Source organism: Prenolepis imparis, unplaced genomic scaffold (genome assembly GCF_030444845.1).
Source record: "Prenolepis imparis isolate NDT839.2.m4 unplaced genomic scaffold, iyPreImpa1.0 SCAF_15, whole genome shotgun sequence".
NCBI classification, from domain to species: Eukaryota; Metazoa; Arthropoda; class Insecta; order Hymenoptera; family Formicidae; genus Prenolepis; species Prenolepis imparis.
Window position 1 is genome coordinate 3307229 of NW_028141173.1, and position 24859 is coordinate 3332087.

The 24859-nt window shown below is 33.6% G+C and overlaps 1 protein-coding gene across 7 annotated transcripts in view; it reads left to right on the forward strand.

The window, feature by feature from the left end:
* The window catches only part of LOC145946157 (venom dipeptidyl peptidase 4), a 366319-nt gene that overhangs the window by 312897 nt on the left and 28563 nt on the right, over nucleotides 1–24859 (forward strand). For all 7 annotated transcript variants that reach the window (XM_083055639.1, XM_083055641.1, XM_083055640.1 and 4 more), the window contains 3 exons: nucleotides 8426–8595; nucleotides 14701–14940; nucleotides 15479–15714. In XM_083055639.1, coding sequence (XP_082911765.1) covers nucleotides 8426–8595; nucleotides 14701–14940; nucleotides 15479–15714 — 646 coding nt within the window. The remainder of the gene's footprint in view (nucleotides 1–8425; nucleotides 8596–14700; nucleotides 14941–15478; nucleotides 15715–24859) is intronic.

The window sequence follows — 24859 nt, forward strand, 5'->3', positions numbered from 1 at the left end:
AAATTGTTTACGCATCTCTGTGTTGTTGATTTATCGCGAAAGTTACGAGTGAATCGCGTCGTTTCGGTCGAGCGCGATGCCGATGCATGCGTTTTGTTTTCGCTGCCGGAAATGGCGTTGTAAATGCGCGAGATTGAGGTGGATTCTACAGAGAACTGATAACTTTGTGATATATCTATACGCAGATATACGATATCGAGGGGAAGCAAAACAAGCGCTGTGTGTGGTCGTTGATTTTCAGAGTGGGACGGAAATTCCGCGACTGCCATGCATAAACGTCGCGGTCAATAATGAGAGTGCGGATAAAAAGCATAGCAAATTACATACATTTTAAAAACAACACGCGAATAAGGAATATATATGCATGTCGAATGAGAATATAATGAGTCGCGTGTAAATTTTAATGAATGTACATACGTCAACGACGTTATCAAAGATTTTCGGAACATTGTTTAAAATTTTAAAAGTACAATGCAGATTTTAATATTACGTTAATAATTAGCGATCTTAATATACTAAACTGTTATTATTCCATTTAAAAGGAAAGTAAAACGATGTCTAATAATTAAGTAAAAAGTTGAACTTGTCATCACAAAACTGAGTAATTAAAGACTAATTGTACAATTAATAAAATAGTATTTACATCAATCGATTGAATCCCATATTATTAATTAATATCATCCCATACTATTTATTAATTAATTAATATATCTCATCAGTTAATTATATTTATTGATGGAGATGTGATATCTTTTATACCGCTTTTATTCTCAATCCATTTTTTGTTCTTTGTAAAAAAGAAATCGTAGAAAAAAATGTTCTCAGAAATTGTTGGAAAATTCACATTTACAATGGTCTCTTATAATAACGCTAGTAATTTAAAATTTGCACCGTCAATTACCGTGCTTTTTTTTTCTTCTTTGCTTTAACATAACTTATTAACTTTCTTTCCATTCACAAAGGAACGTTTGAATAGCATTAACAATTGAAAAAAAACATCAAACCGAAAAATTTCGCAAGTTTGACTGCATATTTCGACGTTCGTTTCATCGAGTCGTGAAAAAGTGCAATGAATAGTTGGCTGATGTCCAAATTCTTTTTTCTTTTTTTATCCTCTTTTTACTATTTTATTTTATATTCAAAGCAAGCCAGAAAAAGCACAGGAGGTGTAACGTCCAATTTTATAGAGCTTTTGGTATTTATATCTTTTTCTAAAGTCATATAATTTACATTTTTATTACTCATTGATGATATTTTATCTATTCACATTTTTATAAAACGTGTGAAATATATAATATATATATTTTTTATATGAATTATATATATATATATATATATATATATATAAAACATTAATAATAGCACTGTTATAATGATAAAGATATCATTTTCGAGTACATTAGAAAAGAAACCAATGAGAACTTTTTATATTATATTTTACACTGACAATGAGCTCTGTGTATAATATTTTAAAAAATTGGACACACACACACAGACATTTCGCGATCAATTTTCTTAAATTTTCTAAATTAAATTTATTCTTTAAATTAATTTAAATTATCATTTATTTAATTATTTATTTAGTTATCTAAAAAAAATTTTCTTCGCTTCACGAAGGATGTTGAAGTATCATCTTTCACGCATATTCATATTTAATATGGCTAATTCGCGAGTGTCATCGGCACGTTGGGGGTGTTTAAATATCTCGTCGGGTATCTCCGAGTATTTGTGGACGTCGTAATGGAAATGCCATCGGACGTTCATGTTTGTGAATGCCGTTTCAATGCACATCGTACGTCGTCGTAATGCGAGCTAATGACAAACTGCCGATTACGGTTATCGGTCGTTAAATCCATTACGAATAGCGATGATTAATTAATACGACGATGACAATTAATCTGTGAGTCATCCACACACGGTGTATATTAAAAGTAAGGGAAATAGGATTTTCACTCGAATTGAAACGAACTGAGCGTCAGAAAAATATACGTGAATATTTTCTATAAATTATAAATAATATAATTTTACGTGAATATCTATCTATGAATTAATATAAATATAATTATAAATAAAATTAAATTTTCAATTAAATAGAAAAAAGTCTTTCTATATAAAAGAAATATAGGGAGAGAAAAATGCTTTAAAAAGGCTTTACAAAAGGTCTCCGCAACGTACGTCCATATAATCGTTCGTCGAAAAGATTCGCAGTTATTACGTCACGAGAAATCGATTCGCAATAACCGCAAGCGATGCGAAAATCGTTTCATCTCGCGTATGGTGCAGGCTCGTGATTTTACACAGTCGAGCGACCACGAAAGAGTCGTCAAAAGTGTCAAACCGCCGCTCTCTCTCTCTCTTTCTACAAGCATGGCAAGAATGAACTTTTCAGCAGTCTATATTTTATTTCCGTCAGCCGAGTTTCCCTGATGACATACGTATATCTAGTCCCTATTGTGACTTTGAGATTTTCGTATACCTAGTATTTGTTATATAGACTGACTTTTCGGCGTGCACTGAAGATTTTTATTCGACGAGAGAATTCATAAAGATTGATCGAAAATAATGTCTTTTAATATTAATTATTATTTCACCAATGAAACAATGTAATAACATTAATATAGTTGTAAAATCGCGAAGAATTTAATATTTTTCAACTTGGAGGAAAAATTCTTTTCTCATTAAGATTAAAGATAACTTTCAGAGAAAAGTACACATTGTATACATAGCGCGATAATTAAATTGAATATTAATTGTGTCACACGATATTATATATGATTATAATATGATAATGATAATACACATTATATATGTACTAATATTAATTTAATATTTAATGTAAACTTTTTTTCATATACATAATATTGCATAAATGCGTAAATTCGCAATAACGAAATATATTTGGAGATTCTCGTAAATTATATATCGATCTAATGTACTCTGCAACGATATGAAACAAGTTATTCATGTCACGCGAGGTAAATATTGATAAATATGTTATATCTTACAGTTATGGTGATATTACGGGTAAATTATGCGGTGACCGAGTAAAACCCAGAGACTATACCGGAAATTTGTGGAAGGTAAACCATATGTCAAATGCACATTCCGTGCTGGATTAATAATTAAAAGCTTTTTGCTGGCGCGCAATAATTCGGTCTACCTTAGCGTCGTGGTATTATTTGATCAATTACAATTGTTTGTTTCCCGTTAATTTGGCGAGATATTACATCGTATTACATTATAAAGACAATTAATCGACATGATTTTTGCAGTCACTATATTGCAATGTTTCTCGAAACATATATAAATTATTTATAATAACTTAATAATTTAATAATTCGCAAAAAAATTGGTTTTTTCTCCGATAAAACAATATTTTATTGGGTCGAGATTTATTAAATAAGTTCCGTTTTGTTTAACAAACTAAATTTTTATATTTAAAATCATGTACAATAAATTTTAATCTGTTATATTTTTTATTACTAAAAACTTATTTAGTTGAGATAATTTGTTAATTCTTTCCTCGAAAAATTTTATTTATCGATCTCAGCAATATTATGAAAATGTTTTCCTTTTAATTAATTTTAAAGTGACAGATGAAGCTTATTCCCGTTTATTTTCATTGAGAGAAACAAAAATGATATATTATAATAATATATTTCTTTTGGTGAATTTTCTCGCGTTTATTCTGCAGATAAGAAAACGTAATACTTATCCACGATTGAGAAGGAAGTGAATAAATGAAATACGTAGATATATCTGCAGAATCATCACTTAGCTTGTAAGATCTGGCGCGCGAGAGAGAGATAGAGAGGGGGAGGGAGGAGAGATCAGTCTGACATTAATACATCCCGTGTAAAATGGAAATCCGCGCTTTCTACTTCTTTCAACAATGGCGAATGGTGACATTAATAGAGTGGTGAGGATTTAGAGAAGAGAATCCTTTCCTCCAAATCCCGGATGGCTAATGGCATCCTTCCTTCTTCTTGCTACCTATACGGGATGATTCCGATTTCTGATCAGATTCCCGAAATGTTTCCTCCTTGTGTCGCGCGTGCGATGCCTCACGATAGAAACATCCTTGCGCAAGATTTATATTCTATACACGCGGAATATGCGTTATCCTCTCCGTTGCAAACTGTAAACACGACATGCAGGGGATATTTTACATTTCCCCCTTCTCGTGTGTGTATGTATGTGTGTGCTATCTCGTTCCCTCGCGCGACACATGTTTGACAATCTCGATGGGAATATCTCTCGGAGAAAGGTTTGGATTGGTTTTGCTATTTTTCACAGAGTTTAACCTTTGAGCACTATATATACGCGTCCGTGCGCGATGCATCTTTATATAACGGAAGCTGTACGTCCTATATCATAACAGAAAACTTTTAGTGTCCTAGTGATAACTATCGCAAAAGCAATTTTGCTTCTGTATAATATTTTATAATATTGGTTTAATATATGTTTTTTTAAAGAATTTCCCATTTATTTTTAAAATACTTTGTTTTAAAATATATAGACACCAAAGGATTCTCTTATCTTAAGAGGGGAACATGGATTAATTGAACCCCTGAAAAAATTGTATTCTCATTTTAAGAGTATTTCTCACTTATTTTTATTAAACTCTCTAATTTTATTTTTATTTATTTACAAATTTAATCTGTAAGGAATTATTATAATATATAAATCCTCTTAATTTTTGAAGAATGCAATTTTTTCGGTGAAGGTTCGTTCATCTGCTGTAATCATCTCAGGAAGTTTATGATGAAGATTGAAGAGTTGAAGTAATGCCCGAATTCTTATTTCTTTTGATACGCGCATTTTTATTCAACGCGCTTTCGCCTTATTAAAGCAACCTTATCCCCGTACATCTAAAATGGCGAGCGAGCAACCACCCACCCATCCGCCCATCGAGAAGATTACTCGGAGTTACGTATACATATATATCTACAGCTCAATGAAATCGCGCGCGAGAGGGGTTGTCAAAAAAGTCAACTCCGAGATATAGACACTACCGGATGTAAGTAATTGGCCGGCGGGTCTGCCAAACCGGATTTATCGGTCGCGCTCGACAGGACTTGTTCGCCAGGACTGTCCAGAGTTCGTTTTTCTCTTCGCGTGCCATTCAGATGCGGCAGCTTCCTTATCTCGCCACGTCGTCGCAGTCTCAACACACACTTACGTATATACACATACACACAGACCTCCACCCGGAGAATTTCACCCTCGGGATATTTTTCTCCCTCGTCACGTCCAGCGAGCTGCGCAACGCAACGTCGCGTCTTTGTGCAGTTTCCCTTCCTTCGTCTTCGTTTCTTCCTCTCTCCTTTGCTGCGATCTCTTGGCATTCTCTTCTCTCTCTCTCTCCACTTCTCTCTTCCCTTTGTTACCTTCTGCTCCTTCGGGTTTGCCAGCGACGGAGCTTTTTTGCTCCCCTTCCCCTTTCTCTCACGTTTCTTCTTCCCGTCTCGAGTAACGTCGCGAGCCGGATCCAACGGGGGTCTCAAAGGTCTCGCCGACGTTCTCGAAATATGCTAACCTGTCCCATTTTTCTGGCTCTGCATCTCTTAAGAGCGGATTTATATATAAGTATGTGTGTATGTATAATATTAACCGAAAAGCTGAGAAAATTATGAAAATTATAAGAATTGATGAAATCGGAAAGGAGTCGCTGTACCATTTTTATATTTTATGCTTTCCTTAACACAAACCTATTTTTTATTCTTAATGTCTGATAGCATCTTAAAGATATATGGAAGATCCCATAATGTGTTTTAATGTTATTGCCTAAGGAAGGATCTTCAATGTTCGACAGCGACTGTCTTTTTTTTCTTTACGCGTGAAACTGTTTGTATATTTTTTTTTGTTTTTTTATCAAATCTCATCTTCTTCCTCTGCAGTTGTCATACTTGTTTGATCTACCTACGGTATATCTAAATTAAATATCTCGCAGTCATTTTTCCCTTTCCTTTTTTTTTTTTTCTTTTACAAATCTTTATTTCAGAGAACATACATCACAGGGTTAATCCGCTACTATCTCTTTCTTTCTTTCTCTTCCTCCGTTTCTTTCTTGCATATTCGTTCCTCTCTGCATTCTTTCTCTCTACCTCTCTTTCTCTCTTTCTCTCTTTTTTCCTTTCCTCCGATGCTCCTTGCGGCTTGAAAACTGGATATTTACGTCCTAGTGCGCTTCGCAAGTTTTCCCCTCTTTTGAAAGGAAACGAAATAAAGAGTTTCCGCTCCCCCGTAACTCGTTCGGCTCCTTTCCGATGCTTCTAGTTCCTGCACGCTCTATGAACTACGGGCGCTTATTACATCAGCGATTTTCCTTCGAGCCGACACGGCAGAAGGGGGTGGGAGAGAAAAAGGGGTAGGGTCTCCCTTTGTTAGACTCCTTATTTGCAATGTGTGGGAAAAAGTGGCATTAACGCTGACTAAAGATTTTTTCCGAGCGTTTGGCGCTTTGTTTATCGGGACGTGAATTGACTGGCAAGAGAAAATTCACAGCGGGGGGTTCCCTCGTTTCTTACTGGCTCATTACCGCCTCGAAAAACGATGTTAATCATCTTGTCGTCTGTCTTATAACGAGAGACTACAGAATAACGAAATACTACAGAATAGCGAGGTATTATATAATATTGTATTGCTTCGATTTTGAAGTCATTACTGAAGAATAAAACGATTATTTTAATCTTTTGACTATTTTCATTATTTTTATCGTGTTGATCAATCATTTTGATTGTTTTAACTATTTAGCCAAACACTAGTAACACCACTAGCGGATCCTGACGTCGATAATGGGGAGGGGGGGGTTGCAAAATTATTTTATTAAATATTTTTGATTTCATGATTAGCTTTTATTCCAGGATCAACGACGTCGATAGCTCTTTAATGTTTGTTTTTCTTTATTTATAATTTTTAAACAAATTCAGCAAAACTTTCTTTTGATTTGCAAGGGGGGTTTTTACCCCCCCCCCCTCCCCGGATCCGCCAGTGAGTAACACAGCTACCTTTTCTAAATTACAACAGCGATTTTTTACATCAGGCACTCAGACACAATAAACTGAGTTACTACTAAGTTTACTGATCAGATTAATAGCTAAACTACGTATTATAGACAACATAAGATCAAGTTGTCAGTTTACTACATATTTTTTACTACATATTTTTAGTAAACTTCTTTGATAGCAAAAAATTACGCTTGAGCAAATTTAAAATGATTTATTGAGTCGTAATGTGTAATTTAAAATAACATTGTGTTAAATTTGTTGTTTTTTACATTACTATAAAAAAAAATAGTGATTTCATTAAAAAAAGTCAAGGTAATCTTGTTTTTTTATCAAACAAAAAAGGTTTGGCTAATTTTTATTATTGCAATTTGTTGTTAGAAACTACTAAATTTCTATTGACGACTTTTTCTTGTCAGATTATCGTAAGTGCCTTAAAAAAATCATGACGATCTTTATGAGAATCACCCTGTATATAAACGTGAGTCATAGATGAGATTATTATCCCAGGGGCTGCAGAAACAGAGTAAAGCACACAAGAGAGTGCCAATATTAAATGAGAAGGAATCTTCCTTCCTCTCGTTCACGCTTTATTTATCAAAATAAAAGGGGAAAACGGACGAGGTCTCTCTCTCCCTCCGTGTCTCGAGATACATATATATCCTATGCTCTATAATTATACATTACGGTGGAACAGCAACGCTGTGACCTCACTTGTGAACTTCGCTTTTACAGGAAAAACGAAACGGTCGTTGTAATTTTCTCGCTTCGCACAACGTCGCGGGATTCAACAGTACCTTATGAAAAAAAAAGTATAGCGTGAACCGTAAAGCGACGAGGAGATATACACGCGATATATATCCACGATAATTTCCCCCGCCGCAATTTTTATTGGCGATTTTGTTTTTGTTAAAGGGACGGGGTGAAAAAAGTGAGAGGGTTGCTTTGCGAGCCTTTTTTCGCTTATTTATATTTGTATACGTCGGTGTGCAGCTGAGGAGCACTTTGACGCAAGGGAGAGCACACCGGTTTAAATGAGAAATATATTTTTTCTCGTGAAAACTTGCCTTGGATCTATGTAGTAATTAGTAATTATTAGATAATTATTTATAGTTATTAGTGTATGTAATAAATAATTATAAATAATTATAGTATTTATAATTATATTTATTATTACATAGAGATATACTATTCTCTTTTTAGATCATTTTTATATATAAATTTGCTGCAATATTATTGTTGCAAACAATTTTAAATATTTTCAGAAAAAATATAGGATTTACAAATATATATATATATATATATATATATATATATATATATATTTAATTCTCGCTTATGTAAATATGAAGTCAAACAAATTTATATAATAATAATTTATCACCTAATTTTTTGTTTTTATTTGTTTGTTGTTACAGAGGAAGTATTCAGTTCGAACAAAGCGCTTTGGTTTTCTCCGAGCGGCAACAAATTAGCCTTTGGCTATTTCGATGACTCGCATACTCCCATTATGACCATACCGTTTTACGGATATCCCGGAAGCTTAACTTTCCAATACACCTCGGCGATACCAATCCACTATCCTAAGGTAAGTGTTAAAGTAAATATTAATCTTTTATATATCACTGTTTTCCATTGTTTTCATTATATATGATCGAAAAATATTTTCCCGGTGCATAGTGTTATTTCGTGAATTATATATTCGCGATTTACACGTCGATTGCATAAATATTTAAACATAAATATTTAACATTCGCCGTTTTAATTGATTGTCTCTTTTGTGCGAAGAAACGTTGTCGTGCTTTCGGAGAAACTAAAATTTTTCGCGGCAAGCGAACATAATGTCACTTTAAAAAGCAGCGATTCCAATGTTAGACGCTCTCAGAAAACGTCTCCTTTACTTTGTCTTCTCGCGAATCTTCGCGTTGCGGCGCCGTCGTCCGAGATATGAAAAGCCCCTCTAACCGAAGTTTACATCCTGAAAAGATGAGAGGAGCGTGAACGTGGCACCTCTGCATTTTTCAATGTCTTTTCATAACTCGCGATTGACGTAGCCGCAAAAAGTCTTGGCGCGACGTGAAAAATATCCGCCGTTGATTCAACCTTTCGCGTGACATCTTTGTCTTCGAACGACGAACCGAGATGGAAAATTGCTCGCGTACAGGACTAGACAAGCAAATAACTCGGAAAGATGACGTCTAATATCGAGAAAACATTTCTACTTGTGCTAAGTGTTTTTTCGCTGTTTTTTATTTATTGATAAAGTTATACATTTAACTCTTTTTTTTTGTAAAAATTATTCTGTGTAAAATTATTGTTTTGTAAAATTCTTTATCTTTCTATAATTCTTTTGTAAAACTATGTATTTTGTCTATTTTATTACGTACTAATTAAAAAAGAAAGGATAATGCCATATTTAATGGATATATAAATATTATAAATAGAAAATAAATTATTTATAATTATTTAAAATTATCATAAAATAATATAATATTGATTTATATATATAATAAGATTAAATAATATAAAAAATGGATATTTTGAGTGCAACTAATTAGTAAAATTCTTAAATGAGAATTACACACATTATAAATATTGTGCATTATATAAAAATAATCATTTTTGTTGATCGCATCATATATATTTCAAATTTTTTAAATTTGATTCGACGATGATAACAAAATTATCATATCTGTGAGATAAAACTTCTATAAGAATCATTATTTCTGCGATATACTTTGTGCGCGCAGAATTGATTGAATGGCGAAATGGAAACCGTAGGATTATGACAAATACACTCCCGATATATTTTTGCCATCACATATATATCTGAATAAAGTTCGAGGGGAAATCGATTTCTCTTCTCGGAGCGCAATAGAATTCAAAGTTTGACGTGCAGTTTTATTCTGGAGTGCCACTGTTGTCGTCTCTTAGAATAGAGAGAGAGAGAGAGAAACGCGATTCTGTATAACTGCATAAACTTCCAGACCTCTTGAATGGATTAAAGTCACGATCTCGTCAGTTGACTCATTTCACTTGACGTGTAAAATCGCTATTTTTGTTTTATTTCCGCGGAGAAAGAAAAACAGAAAGCGAACTACTCTTACTAATTATACATTTATCTGGATTTCATCCATTTGAGACTTTATTGTGCTTTGAAAAAGAGCTTACGCTTCAGGGAAATATACTTTATTAATAGAAGTATTTTACTAATAGAGGTAAACTTTATTTATATCTGAGTTTTGGTAATTTTGTTCTTCCGTTCCGTTTTGCGATAACTCTGTGCCGCCGTATAAATGGAAATCACTGTATAAACGTTAATTCCAGTTAAAGATGAAATGTATTATACGAAAAAGAATGAGCTTGCGTTTTCTAAATATTCGTATTTGCCCGCGGAATTTCATATTCCGTGGAATTATAATAAAATGCAAATATGTTCGAGAGACTCGAATAATTTGATTTTATGACTCGCAAATAGGTCGTTATGCAGTCGAAATAGCTCGTAACATAAATTTGTGCCATTTGGAAAATGCCAATATTATCGACAAAGGCATTAAATACGGATATACGAAATTTGCATCGAGTTTAAAAATTCCTGCGTTCTATCGCAATATGACTTAATTTTTTTCTTTTTAATTGAAACATAATAGACGATAAAATAATATTGTAAAATAATATATATTATATATCAGTGTATTATTCTATTGTTTATGTCCTTTCTAAAAAAATACAGGTTAAGTCGATTCTCGCAAGTATTGTTGCTTCTTTTCCGCGATGTTGATTAGCTGTCTCAATTCGCGGCATTATATTAATAGCATCAAGAGGCTGTCATCGCGAGGGTTAGCAGTTTGACAGTGTTCAAATGAAATTAAATAAAGCAATAATATGTTTTAAATAATATGTTACAATACTTTAAACTCGATTAATATTTTTGACAGTTATCAGTTGATTTCTGTCAAAAAATATTAATCGCGAATAAAGTATTATAACATATTATATTACTTACAAAATATTATTATTTTAATTATAATAATATGTTATAAATAATATATGTTATAATTTATAATATATACTTTGTCCGCGATTAATATTTTTTGACAGAAATCAGCTGATAACTGTCAAAAATATTAATCGCGAATTTCAAGTATTAAAACATTATTTAAAACATATATTATTATTTTATTTTAATTTTAATTTTATTTTGGACAAACTGTCAAACTGCTAACCCTCGCGAAGACAGCCTCTCGATGCTATGAATATAACGCATAACGCAAATCGAGGCAGCTGATCAACATCGTGAAAAAGAGGCAACGATGCGAGAATCGACTTAACATGCCTTTTCTAGAAAAGGATGTTATAATATTTTAAATTTAATTAATATATTTTGACAATTATCAACTGATTTTTGTCAAAAAATATTAATCGCAGATAAGATATTTTAACATATTATTTAAAACATATTACTTAAATATTTTCAACATGTTATATACACCCCAATACAGCTATAGAATTGTTATAAAATAAATAATTTCTCACTCACCGATACGTAGAATAACGGAGTTGTAGTACACAGCACATTGATCTGAAAACAAAATATTCAAATTATGTATATACATGTGCGTCGGATATCTTATAAACAATGCAGTTTAGAAAAATATTTTTATATTGCATACCTCACAGTTGTCCCGCTGTCGCCCGATGCCTCCTCGGGCCTCCTCCTCCTCTCTTGGTCATTGCTCCTTCGAAGCATTCACGACACTCGCGAAAAGACGAATAATTACGATCGCCCGACACTTTACACGGCACTCCCGACGCGCGAAACTTTACACGACACTCCCGACACGACGCGTAAATCGCACTGTGTATCGCAATGCTACCTGTAACAAATAAAATACATACATATATTAGAATAATCTTATTATTTCGCATTATAACATACACAATATAAATATGTAAGCTAGAATTAACGATAGATATATCCACGGATCGCAACACATTCGCGCGCGCGAAAACAGATTAAGTTGGGTTATGTTGGCAAGAGATTTTGCATCCAATTTTTCGCGAAATATGCGTTTCGAACAATTACGACTACATATTAACGTTGAAATTATGATATGCGATTGATAAACATTACAATACAAAGGTTAGAAATCGTTTCTAACGATTATGCTTACTAATTAATCACAGCGGAACGCAGCTCGAACTGCCTGATACTCGCGGCGTTTCGGTAATGGCCGAGGCTACAAACATCGGCAACTTCACTCTAATAACGCGCGCGCGATACTATGTACATACATGACTTAAAAAATATTAATAATTAATTAAAACTCGAAGGGGATTCGTTCGAAAAGATATAGCTTTAGAAAGAAAAAATATTAATTGAGAATAAGGTATTATAACATATTATTTACAACGTATTACTCTCGGTATTACTATTTTATAACTTTTACCATATTATTATTTTAAAATTTAATTAGCAAATTATAACATACACAATATAAATATAAATAGATAAGCTAGAATATTTAATTAGCAAATTTTATTAATATTTTTTGACAGAAAAATCAGCTGATTAAGAGACATTGAGAGAGAGAATGTCTCTTTCTCCGCAATAATATTTTCTCTCTCGTATTCATAGAAATGTTTTCGAGATGTCTTGTGTATTTGAAGCTTGATTATTGTAAAAAATAATTAATTTGTTATATAATTAATTTGTTGTATAATAATTAATTTGGATAATTTGTCAGTGTATCTACCGAGCAATCACAACGTCTGATTAATGTCTTATATTACTACTGAAAAAAAATTAATTGAAGCTCTACATGACATATATGATTAAAACGTCAGCTGATTAAAGCGTTAATTTACTAATTAATTTTTAAATTAATGTTATAAAAATTAAAAAATATAATATGTATTAAATAATAGGTTATATAATACTTTAAACTGTATTAATATTTTTGACAGTTATCAGCTGATTTCTGTCAAAAAATATTAATTGAGAATAAGATTTTATAACATATTATTTACAACATATTACTATTTTTATTTTTTTTAATATAATTATTTTAAAATTTAATTAGCAAATTAACGCTTTAATCAGCTAATTTCTATAAAAAAATATTAATCAAGTTTAAACAAACTTTATATTATTTTTTTAAAAATATCACTTTTTTTAATATAAAATCGAAGAACGCGTAGTGCGCGCTTGCGTTGTTTTAGTACTTATTAAAAAAGAAATGATAATGTTATATTTAATGGAAATATATATATATAATATTAAATTATTTAATAATATATTTATAATAATTAAATATTATATTAATATATTTCTTACTATATAAAAATAATAATAAATAATTTATTTACAGTATAATAATTATAATATTGATTCATATAAATAACAAGAGTAAATAATATAAAATAGATATTTTGAGTGTAAAATTCTTATATATAAATGAGAATTACATGCAATAACGTGAAATATAGAATATACAATACAAGAGATTCTGATAATAATATCGACAGAATGTTCACAGAACTTTGTGTCGTAAATTTAATTACGTTAAGTTTGCTTTTACAATATAAAGTTTATCGAAATTGAAATGTTTCTATCGGCCATTGATAGAACTTGCCGCTGTTTTGCTGAAAGTTAGGATGTGTGTGTTTGTATGTGTGAAAACGAAAAACTTTTATAATTTACTGAAGCATAATCAAGAATCTCACTTAAGTTGCGTATAAACAGCTAAGACAACCACGACTTGCGAGCGGGGCATCGCGTTACTTTTTAATAAAGCACAAGAGCAATTTTACTCGTCGGTGAATTAATGTTTTAGTGGAATATCTCGTGAAGTCGTATAAACGTATAAATACTTGCTAACAGTAATTAGTGCGCATTTCCTCATATTAAACAGGATTGTCATTAAAACTTTCGGTATTAAGATTCAGGTTTTCAGATGCACTTAAAGTAATCAGGTAAAGGTACAGCTATACGACGTTCAGAGAATCGAAGATTTATGTTTCCAATTTCATTAAAACACTCTCGCGTAAACAACCTTGCAAACAACAACTTTATGCATTTTACAAGAAAATTGCATTTTTTAAAATATGTTATATTTATATGTAACGTCTCGCGAGAAACTTTACGTTCGAGATCGAAGTATCAAAAACTATCATAAATATTAAAACAGCTAAAGAATCTTTTAATTTCGATTTTAAATTATATATATGGAAGAATTCGCTATAGATAATCATAATACAGATTAAAATTTATTGTAAATAATTTTATAAATACAAAAAATTCAGTTTATTAAGTAAAATGGAACTTATGAATCAACCCAATATATAAAAAAGCAATATATAAAAAAATATATTCTTGCACGATGAATTAATTTCATTTATTAGACCGGATTCATTGAACTTTTGTTTTTATCGATAAATGTATTTTTCTCCGTTTATCTTCTTCGATTACTTTACCATTATTGATATCCAGAGATGTGCATTATTTGAAATAGATGCATTTAAAATGGAAATACAAAATGTAAAATGCCTGTTTTGCATTTTGCATTTTCAAATGGAAAGATTCTATCTTATATTTTTCATTTCAAAATGAGTTTGGATACCCATTTCGCGCATCTCTATTGACACCGACGTGTCACCGTATCTTACAAGAGTGTTTCTTCTCGTTTTTCAGAGTGGCACGACGAATCCAACGATCAAATTATTTTGCGTCGATCTCGATATGGTGGTGCAAGGTAACGTGACCTTGATGGAGATCGAACATCCCCCCGAGCTGTCTACCACCGAGAGAATTCTGTCGGCGGTGGCCTTCCCTACGGACAGTCTCGTGTACGCGACTTGGATGAATCGCGTGCAGAACAGGGCGTATTTCCAACTCTGCGACGTCGACGGTCTGCTGCCAAATTGTACGATAGTAAGTAAACCTTCTCTCTTCGTCTCCTCATCGATCTTATTACTAGTTTTCGACTACAGGTTCATTTGACAGTCCGCTTCGCGGAGACAGAAACTCCGCTCTTTTTATCTTTCGAAGTCTCACAGCCCTTCATTTGAGCGAGTACTCTTCTTTTAGTTTTTATTTTTCAACTTCAAACAAATCGATTAAATATCATATTATAAAAGGTATCTTTTTCATGAAAAATATTTATTATGTTGACAATGTTTTAACTGTTAGATCGAGAAACATCTATAGAAGAAGTAAAAGTCATCAAGAGACTGTAATTAATAACTCTGAATTTATAATATACTTCTCGCATCACCAGAGAAAAGAAACAAATAGATTCCTTTCTCTTTTTGCATTAATTCAATGTAAAAATATTAATTGAAATCGATTCTGCTCATTTCATTCTGCTAACTTATATAAGACGTGAAAATTTTAATTACTTATTACGAACAAAGGTCCGATTTGTACAGAACATCATTTAACTAATAGAGGATTGTCCGATTGCTTGCAGGCGCTCTCGTACAGGGAGAAAAATGGCTGGGTAGAGCAGTTCGAGGCGCCTATGTTCAGCAAGGACGGTACGTTCTTTCTTCTGATATTACCCCAGAAACAAAAGAACCGGAGCAATTGGCGACACATTGCGCTCGTTACGAATGCAACCAGCGGCAATTCGACCACCACCGCCCTCACATCCGGCTACTTTGTCGTGACGGAGATAGTATCGTGGGATCAGGAGGACTCGTACCTGTAAGTACTAACGCAACCTATTATGCAATTCGTGCGGTGCGTCGCTAATTAAATTAAATGGCAGTCTCAAGTTCTTCGAGATTTTTCGAATCTTGATTTTACAGGGATAGTGACCAAAAAGGCCGCTACTTCAAACCCCTGTTTTTGTTACAACCTATATATATTCAGTAATAATTTCGCTAAATTTAATCGACAATTTAGGAGCGCTATTTTAAGCTATTTACCGAAAACTTGAAACTCGTTAAATGTTAACTCTTCTATTAATGAACGACTATCCTGGTACCCAAAGCAATGTTAAAAATGTTAGCAATATTAAAAATGTGTCGGAACTTTTCTCTGCCCGAAAAAAATACAAAAAGCCTTTGTATTCGGAAACGTTGTATGAAATATAACGGGAAAGAATGGGTTTGATGCCCAACAGCTATTATAAAGAAATTACTGCGCTGCAACGCTGTCGAAAAATACGCAGTTGATATTCGAATACCCGTACATTGATGAAAGAGTAAAAATTTACGCATTGACAGAAGGATTAAAAATAAATTGCGAATTTTTTTTATGCAAGAGAACATTTTATAAAAAATGATATTTGAATTGAGTCGGAAAAGGTGTTGTTGCATAAGTCTTTAGTGGAACTGGAAATATGTATAAGCGACATCATTATTCGAAGCTCCGACAGGAAAATTTTTCTAACTAAGAAAAGCCAGATCAGTTCAATTACTTAAAACTTCTACGTCGATAATCTACTAATAGCGATTGAATCAAATAGATCACGTTTTCACTTCTTTGGAAACTTTCCGACAATCTCAGCCTCTTTTTGCTGCGAAATGGGATTATCGTACTTCAATCGATTTATTACCGATGCATAATTTAATGGAACATAGATAATTAAAGATCAGTAGCGTCAACATATACTTTTTGTCGTTCGAGATTTTAATCGCAAGATGTTAATCATACATTTGCATTAAAATAAAAATATTAAAAAAGCACGTAGCTCATTTTATAATTAAAATTATATTAAATTTAATTATTAAGCAATCATCCCCACAGATCAAATTGAAAATAATCTATAGATAAGAACTTAATTACAGAAATTATAAGAAAAGAGATTTACAAATAAATTATGATAATAAAATAAAAATGAATTAAATAATAATAATAAATTATAACAAAAATAAATAAATTATAATAATATTTCAGAGTTTTCAAGAAAGTGTCGGCTGTGTATAATGCACTTTATTCGCGTTAAGTTATTTTTAATATGCATTATTGCATGTACGATTCCTTTTAATCGAATTTTATTTACGCAATTTATCATAACTATTTCTGTCCACTATTCTGAATTTTTGCAAACTTCTTTGCAAGAGATATGGTTTTTTGATTTTACATCAGACGGAGAACTGTCGCGTGCATATGCTTGGTTTATATTATGAAGAGCCTCTCGAGTTTGAAATAATCGCTTTCTTCGCTTATCGCGACCGATGATGTTCGGTAGGATAGCGGACACGCGAAATGACTCGGAAGTAATTTACGAAGTGAAAGCAAAATTCCGGGATGATGGGGGAAGTTGCGTAATATCGTCGCGGCTTCGGAAGAGAGAGAAAGAGAAAGATAGAGAAACGGGGAGGAAGAGAAGAGGGTAAATGGATCCTCTCGGTAGGTTGACCTCGCCTCGCAAGAAGCGGCTGACTTAATTACACGTTCATAAATTAAACGAGAGCTCTCCTCACCATCGAGAGGAACCTCGCCGCGCCGGTTTGTCGTCGTCGGCGTCGCCGCGCGAATTCTACGCTTTTTTCGCGTCTCCTCGAAATCCGCGCCGGTCGATTAACGCCCCGATGGAAGTGGCCGACGGGAATCGAATTACCGGCGGATCGCACGATCAGAAAGTTGAAATGTCGTTGTCGACGGCGACGACTTCCTGCCGAACATTTCCTCAAGAATCTCCCTCCCTCCCCCTTCCTTCCTTATCGGAGCACAGGGCAGATGGGGCAGACTTCGTCTCGCGGAAAAATCGTTTCCATCAGGTATTAATGATCGTTATAAAAGTTGCGTTTCGTTGCACGGAAGAGTTAAAATTTAAAATAGCTTGCGAGCGAAAACTTAAACAAGCACCAGTTGTTATAGCAATATCAAAGTTTTTAATCCGATGATATCTCTTGTTGAAACGATTTAAATTTTTTCTGTCGTTTCTCTTATCTTAAAATTTTTAAAAATAATTTAATTTATATAATTCTGTATAAATTTAAATATACATATATATAATTATCTCGAAAAAATTTATCAAATTAGCAGATAATAATATAAAAAGTCTTTGATCGAATGATATCTCTTGTTGAAAGAATTTAAATTGTTTTCCTATCGTTCCCCTTATATTAAAAAAAAAAAAGAATTCAATTTATAATTGTGTATAAAGTTAAATAGCTATCTCGAAAAAAATTTATCAAATTAATTATATGAAAAAAAATTTCGTTCGCATTATAGAATTGCGGTACAGAATTTTGAAGCAACATTCAATGCAAAATGCAGTTCTGATAAGAGACAGCAATATATAAAAAGTCTTTGATATCTCTTGTTGAAACGATTAAATTTTTTTCTGTCATTTCTCTCTTATATTAAAACTAAAAAAAGTAATTTATTTTATAAATTGTATACAAAAAGATAAATAATTATCTCAAAAGAGAAATTTATCAAATTAATTGTACGCGCGTTCGCATTATAAAATTACGGTACAAAGAATTTTGAAACAACATCCGATGCAAACGGGGGCGGTGGTCCTGATTAACGATAAGAGATACGCTCTCTCGCTCCCAGTTTCCGCCATTACGCGCACGTGCTCGATGAATTTAACGAAGTCATTTCGTTACACGTCGTTCGTGCTATGCGCGAGCGCGCAAGAAAGCAAGGGCATCAACGAAACGCGGACCGCATTCGGATAACGCGCATGAATTAATCATCAGGACGGTGTAAACACAGGGAAGACGCGACGAGGGGGAGAGAGAGAGTTCAGGAGTTATTCAGTGGCGCGTTGCGTTTGCGGCTTGCGAACGGCGTAACGCGTAATCAATGCGCGGAATCCGCAATACGGATCACACATTCGCGTGCGCTGGAATTTGTCGATATATACTCCTATAGCCCGTCCTCATATCGTTGTATTAGTAACTCGAGCAATCAATATCATCCCCCGCAACCATTCGAATCCATTAGGCATCTAAATTTCATGAAAGTAAAATCTCTGTCTCTGTCCTTATAATGTAGCTGTCGGTTGTCTGGAGAGACAGAGATCAGATTTAACCCTTTTGTCGATGAACTGGGTACCCCAAGCAACTTAAATCTAATTAGAAATTTATAAGGCTGTGATATATAAATGCAAAATTAGGTATGGAAAGGGCTGATAAGAGTCAGGGGCAACCAATTTGTTTTGAAATTCTCCTCTAATTATTTTGAACGTCTCGCTTTTCCTTGGACCGTCTTCAGCAAGTTGACCTAGAAAAATAATTAAAGGAGAATTTAAAAACAAGTTTGTTGCGCCTAATATATATATCTGCGCCTGGCTCTTATTAACCCTTTTTATACCTGATTTTGCAACTTTAATTGTTAAAAATATGTCAAAACTTTTCCGCTCGAAAAAAAGGATATTCAGAAACTTCCTAAAATATAACGAAAGAATGTTCGATGCCCAACAGCTGCTATATAAAATTGTCGCAGTGTAATGTGTAGAAAATATGCAGTTGATACCCGGGTATCCATACACATTGATGAAAAAATGAAAAATTATGCATTGACAGAAGTTAAAATTATATAATTATAATACGCAAAACTTTATACAGGATGATCTACAACGTGTAAAAAAATTAAGACAGTTTTGTTGGGGAAGTCATTTTAAATAAAAAATATTATTTGAACATAAATTTTATTTCAATTAGTTATAAAACTACAAGAGATCAATTTTTATTAAGTTTTAATTTAATTAGTTTATTTTATCAAGTTTCATTAATGCGGTAATAAATGGAAGATTTTAATATCTAGTTACAATTAAAACAAAACAAAACATACTCTATGTATAAATGAACAATTATTATTGGAAAATAACATTCTAGTGCACGAGTTAAGACAAGTGCTCGAATACAAACTTAAAATAGGACCTACATTCATATAACATTTTTCACTTCGTTGTCAGATCATCCTATACAACTTGCTTCGAGCGTAAATCCTAAATTCGCGTGAGCTTAATTCGCTCGTACAACGAAATTCAACCGCAGACTGTGAAATGCAGTTTCGGGGAAGATCATCACACACGCGGATTCGGACGGTTTAAGTAATTGTAGTGACACACGCGTTAATCGCTGCGGCAGCGTCGGAAACGTCTGGGCGAGAGACACCTATCGTGAGATATTAAGCGCGTTAAACACCCTCCACAAAGATCTCTGCTCCCTTTGCGTTGTTTCCCCCGAAACGGAGGAGGAAACCGCGCCCAAATTAGCTCGCACCAGAGCCTTCGGAGCTCTGAACGGCCGCCGCTACTCCGCAAGATCTACCTCTCTCGTGCGCATCGGGGAAACGTTGGTTCGTGAGCTGTTTCCCGAAAACTCCCCGAAATGGAAACGTCGCTGCAGCTCGGAGATAAACACAGGGCGCGGTTACGCCCGTTCTATTAACCGCCCTTATTATTCCAGTCGTCACGTCGCGCCCACTTGTTAACCCTGAATTTCGAGGGGGTGAAGAATGCACTATGTGTGATTTTGGGGTCCCCGACTTTCCCTACAAACGAATCTTTCTGTTCTCCTCTTAACATCTTCGAATCTTTGACCAAAATTATCACAATTGTCTCTTGTTCAATAATATATAGTACAAATAAATAGTTAAATATTCCGCAGAAGCTATACAGGGCCATTTTTAATTATCCATATAATTGATTAACTTTTTTATTTTTTCATCATTTAAAGCGCGTAAAAAAATACGCGATTAAAATCAGAAAATTTAGATATTTATTATTTAATATATATATATATATATATTTTTTTTAGATTATTCAATATATTTGGCGCTTATATATATTTTCGTTTTAATTTGTTGCATATCGATGAAACATGTACGTTTTATTTTAATTTAACTGTGGAATAAGCATACTTAACATCCATTTCACGAAATTGCCCCCGCGATATATATAATATATATATATACATATATATATATCGACAGAAGCGTATTCGGAGAAACAAGCGCTGCGGGATATTTTTGCATTCGTCAGTATATTCAATTTATTCCGCCGCAGCTAGAATCCTAATACCAGTAAGATTGGGCGGGGAAAGCTCATATACAAGATGATATTCTCGTGTTTCCATGAACAGACAGAGACAGAGATCGAGGGGCTTTCACTCTCGCTATTTCAATTTCAACTTTTATAAAAGTTTTTAATACCCTCACTATTCAAAGACGTGGCCGCTCTCGTCCGGCTATCTCTCTTTCTCTCTCTTGCGTTGTTTAAGATTTGGAAATATAAACCGCTCAGAAGTTCGGTGCATTGTTTCTCTCTCGACGGATGGACGCCTTCTCACGATTCCATCCGCGGGAGAAGAATATTTCGACTTTAATCCTCGAATGCTAATCGCAGAGCGAGAGCCTGTCTTCCCTCCGAAAAGTTTTTGGTGTTATCATCCCGAAGGAATTGTGTCACATCTTAATGCCGTTCAACTGCTAAAGTTAAGTTAAACGAAAATCGATAGAATATGATTAACTTTTCGATCCATTGAGCAAACCAATTAAGGAATGGAGGCCTATCTTGAGTAAACTATATGAGCATATGGTCTATCATCTGTACTCTTAAGGATCGCGAAAATACCTGTGAAGGTAAAACGAAAGCGATGGTTCTAATTTTCTGAATTTTCAATTATAAACTAATTTCTGTTTCTTATAATAGGATCTTACATAATTTTTTGCGTACGAGATATAAGGTCGAAAAATTTTCCTTCGATAAAAAATATCAGTGGCGAAAGTTTAAAAGTTCCTAAGCGACTTAAGACTAGAGCTTCTTAAAGAATTTAACTTAAGACTAGAGCTTCTTAAAGAATTTAACTTCGGGAAGCAAAAAGATAACGAGACTTTATTCTTCCTTTCATTCCAAGAGAGTTTTATTTTAATAGAGATGTGTAGGATTTGAGGTTTCAAGGATATCAAGATGTCAAAATTCATTGTCAAAAAATTGATAAGATTAAAAAAAATGAAAAAAGGAAAAAATAATTTTTACTTTTATTTGGCATTTAAGAAAAGATATATATGTCTAATATATCTTTGCAATATTTAAGTTTTTATTAAAATTTCATGTGATTTTATTGATGATTTCTTTTAATATCAAGATTTTATGTAAGTTTTATAGAAAATTATTCAATTTTTTAATAATATTTAAATAAATTAATACTCATTATATACGTTTATAATAAATGATTTTTTTGTATTTGTATTTTATATTTTAAAAGCTGCAACGACAAATTTTCTTATTTTACCTAGAATTTTAAATGAAAATACCTGAAAGATTAAAGAATTCTAGAGAATTTTTTTACAAGATTTGTGTAAACACCCTGTACATTATTTTGCGATATAAGGTCTAAACATTTTCATAAAAAAATATCAAGTTTTATTTAAACAGAGATGTGTAGTTTGAGGTTTCAAGGATGTATTCATTGTCAAAAATTGACAAGATTGAAAAAATAACGTGTCATGAAAATTTTGTTAATGACACACCGAACGAACGAGAATATAAATGATCGGATAATGAAATTCAACCGAAAATCAATGGAATTTTTCAACATGGGGCGCTCTTTCTCGTCTCGCAAACGACGACGATATATTCGATTATGAAAAAAACGTTTCTTAGCCAATTTGCGGTATTATCGACGAAATGTCGCTCGAGCGAATAACCGACGACGGTGCAACAAATCACAAACGCGACGGAGCACACAAAAGACGGCTACGGTCGTACGTATTCTCGCCGACGAGACTGTCGAACAAATATTATATCGTGCTTTTCCCCGAGAAAGCTCCCTTCCTTCTTCCCCTCTTTCCCGTTATATTTTCCGCGGCGTTTCCGGGGCGTTCACTTGCAGCTGTATATAACGTTAAACGAGCGATCGTTACACGTGGGACCACTTGCTGTTGGATAACGGGTTTTCGCGAAAGAATCCACGAAACGTCCATCAGTTTGTGGTGGAACGCGCGGACAGAGGAAGAGAAGGAGGAAAGGGAAAATAATCGAGCTTTCTTTCCCTCTTGGCCGATCTCTTCTCTACCATTGAAAGCAATAACGATACTCGCTACTTCATCGGAAGAATTTCTGCCCGTTATTCGTTTATATAACATAGATCGTTCTGACAATAACCGCGGCACGAGAATTGGCCGCAACGCCTTTCGTTAAAGTCTCGGGGAAGATGAGGGAGAGGGGGTTCAATCTTAAAAATTAATGGAGGATAATTTAAAGTAAACTCGTAACGTATAGAGGGAGAGAAACTTGCGAAATGAATCGCATCGATCATTGCGACGTCAGATAATTTAGCCTTAAGTCTTTTGGGGCTCCGAATGTTCTGTACCTGCAGCATTTTGTTTAAATATTCAATGTTGGTGAATTAGAAAAGTGAGCTCCCAAAAGGGAGCTGCGCGGAAATTTCCGGCGCGCATTACGTTATACGGAAACTTTAACACGCGCGAGCTCCCGACGTGCTTTTAATAAAGCGATCTAACTGTCTAATTTTATAATTGTGTCTAAAATGTAACACATTAAGTAAAACTTTATTTTATTTGTACTTTTACAATAAAGTATTTTAATTTCGGTTACTCCGACTACGATTAAAATAAGCATCAGCATTAAACTTCAATTTATTTTTTATTTTATTAATATATATTTTACATATTCATATGCCTAGGTTTTTTTGAATATATGGCATTCGCGATTAAAGGATGGTTAATTGGGGCCTCAAAGTCGCCGGATTTTCTAATCTTTCACGAGCATTAATTTTGACTCGAGTCCAGCAACACTTTGCAGACTGTCCGGAGTATATGAGACTTGCTCTCATACGAGCGCTTGTGCTAAATTTTCATAATCCTCGTCTCGTAGCTCCGTAATCTCGTTCGCTCTTGGCGCTTTTTTATTCGGTCTGGAAATTCTGTCGTTCATACGTAATTAAACCTGTATAATGAAACTCGAGAGATCGAAGCATAAGAATAGCGGTTATCACGCTGTAACATTGTAATAACAGCTGACAGGGGACGATCAAGTTAAAGCTTGTCGCGACACTTCGACTATAAAACGTAATGAAAGAAAGCGCGAATCATCATTTTACATCGTTTTAACTGAATTTTACACTCGTAAAACTCTCAATTTTTTCAATTATATTTCCGTCGAAATTAAAAGCGATTGTAAAATCTTAGATTTCTTTTTTTTTTCTTTTACATTAACGTAGGCTGTGCGAACATAAAAATATTCAATAAAGAAATGTCAGAGAGACGCGGTTGTAATTTTTGTAATTTTTTTCAAAGACGTAAGACGGGAATTAAGACATCTTAATTTTTTTATTAATCGCCGATCTGAAGATGATTTAAAGTTTAAAGAAAGGATCAAAACACTAAAGATTTTTAAAAAATTTATTGCGTCTGCCTCTTATCAGCCCTTATTTCCTTATCTGAATTTATATTTTATTTTATCTTCCTTTATTACTACGCGAGAGAATTTATCGCAAATGCGTGTACCACGTGATTTAATATATCATTGATCAGCGGCGCGTAATATGAACAATAACAGCGTGCTGAAGAAGTTAGCGTCACAAATGAGCAAACAACCTGAAGTAGATATACTTTGAGTTTGCTTAGGGGAAGAGAAGGGTTCCTTGCGAAGAGCGCAGCTTGTCGCGATAGGCCAACTTTAAATTGCCCCATGTTGTTGAAACTTTCATCGCGTTTCGTAAGACAGATAACTTGGGACGGTGCTTAGAATGTGCGTGCGTGCACGCGTGCGCCTGCCGTGAAAATTACCGTGTAAAATGTCGCCTCGCGCGTCTCACCGCCCTTATGCAAAAGAAGTTACGAGGCGAAATTATACGAGGTGCGCGCTCGCGAATCGCTGCATTACGAAATATACATATACATGCATACATAGAGA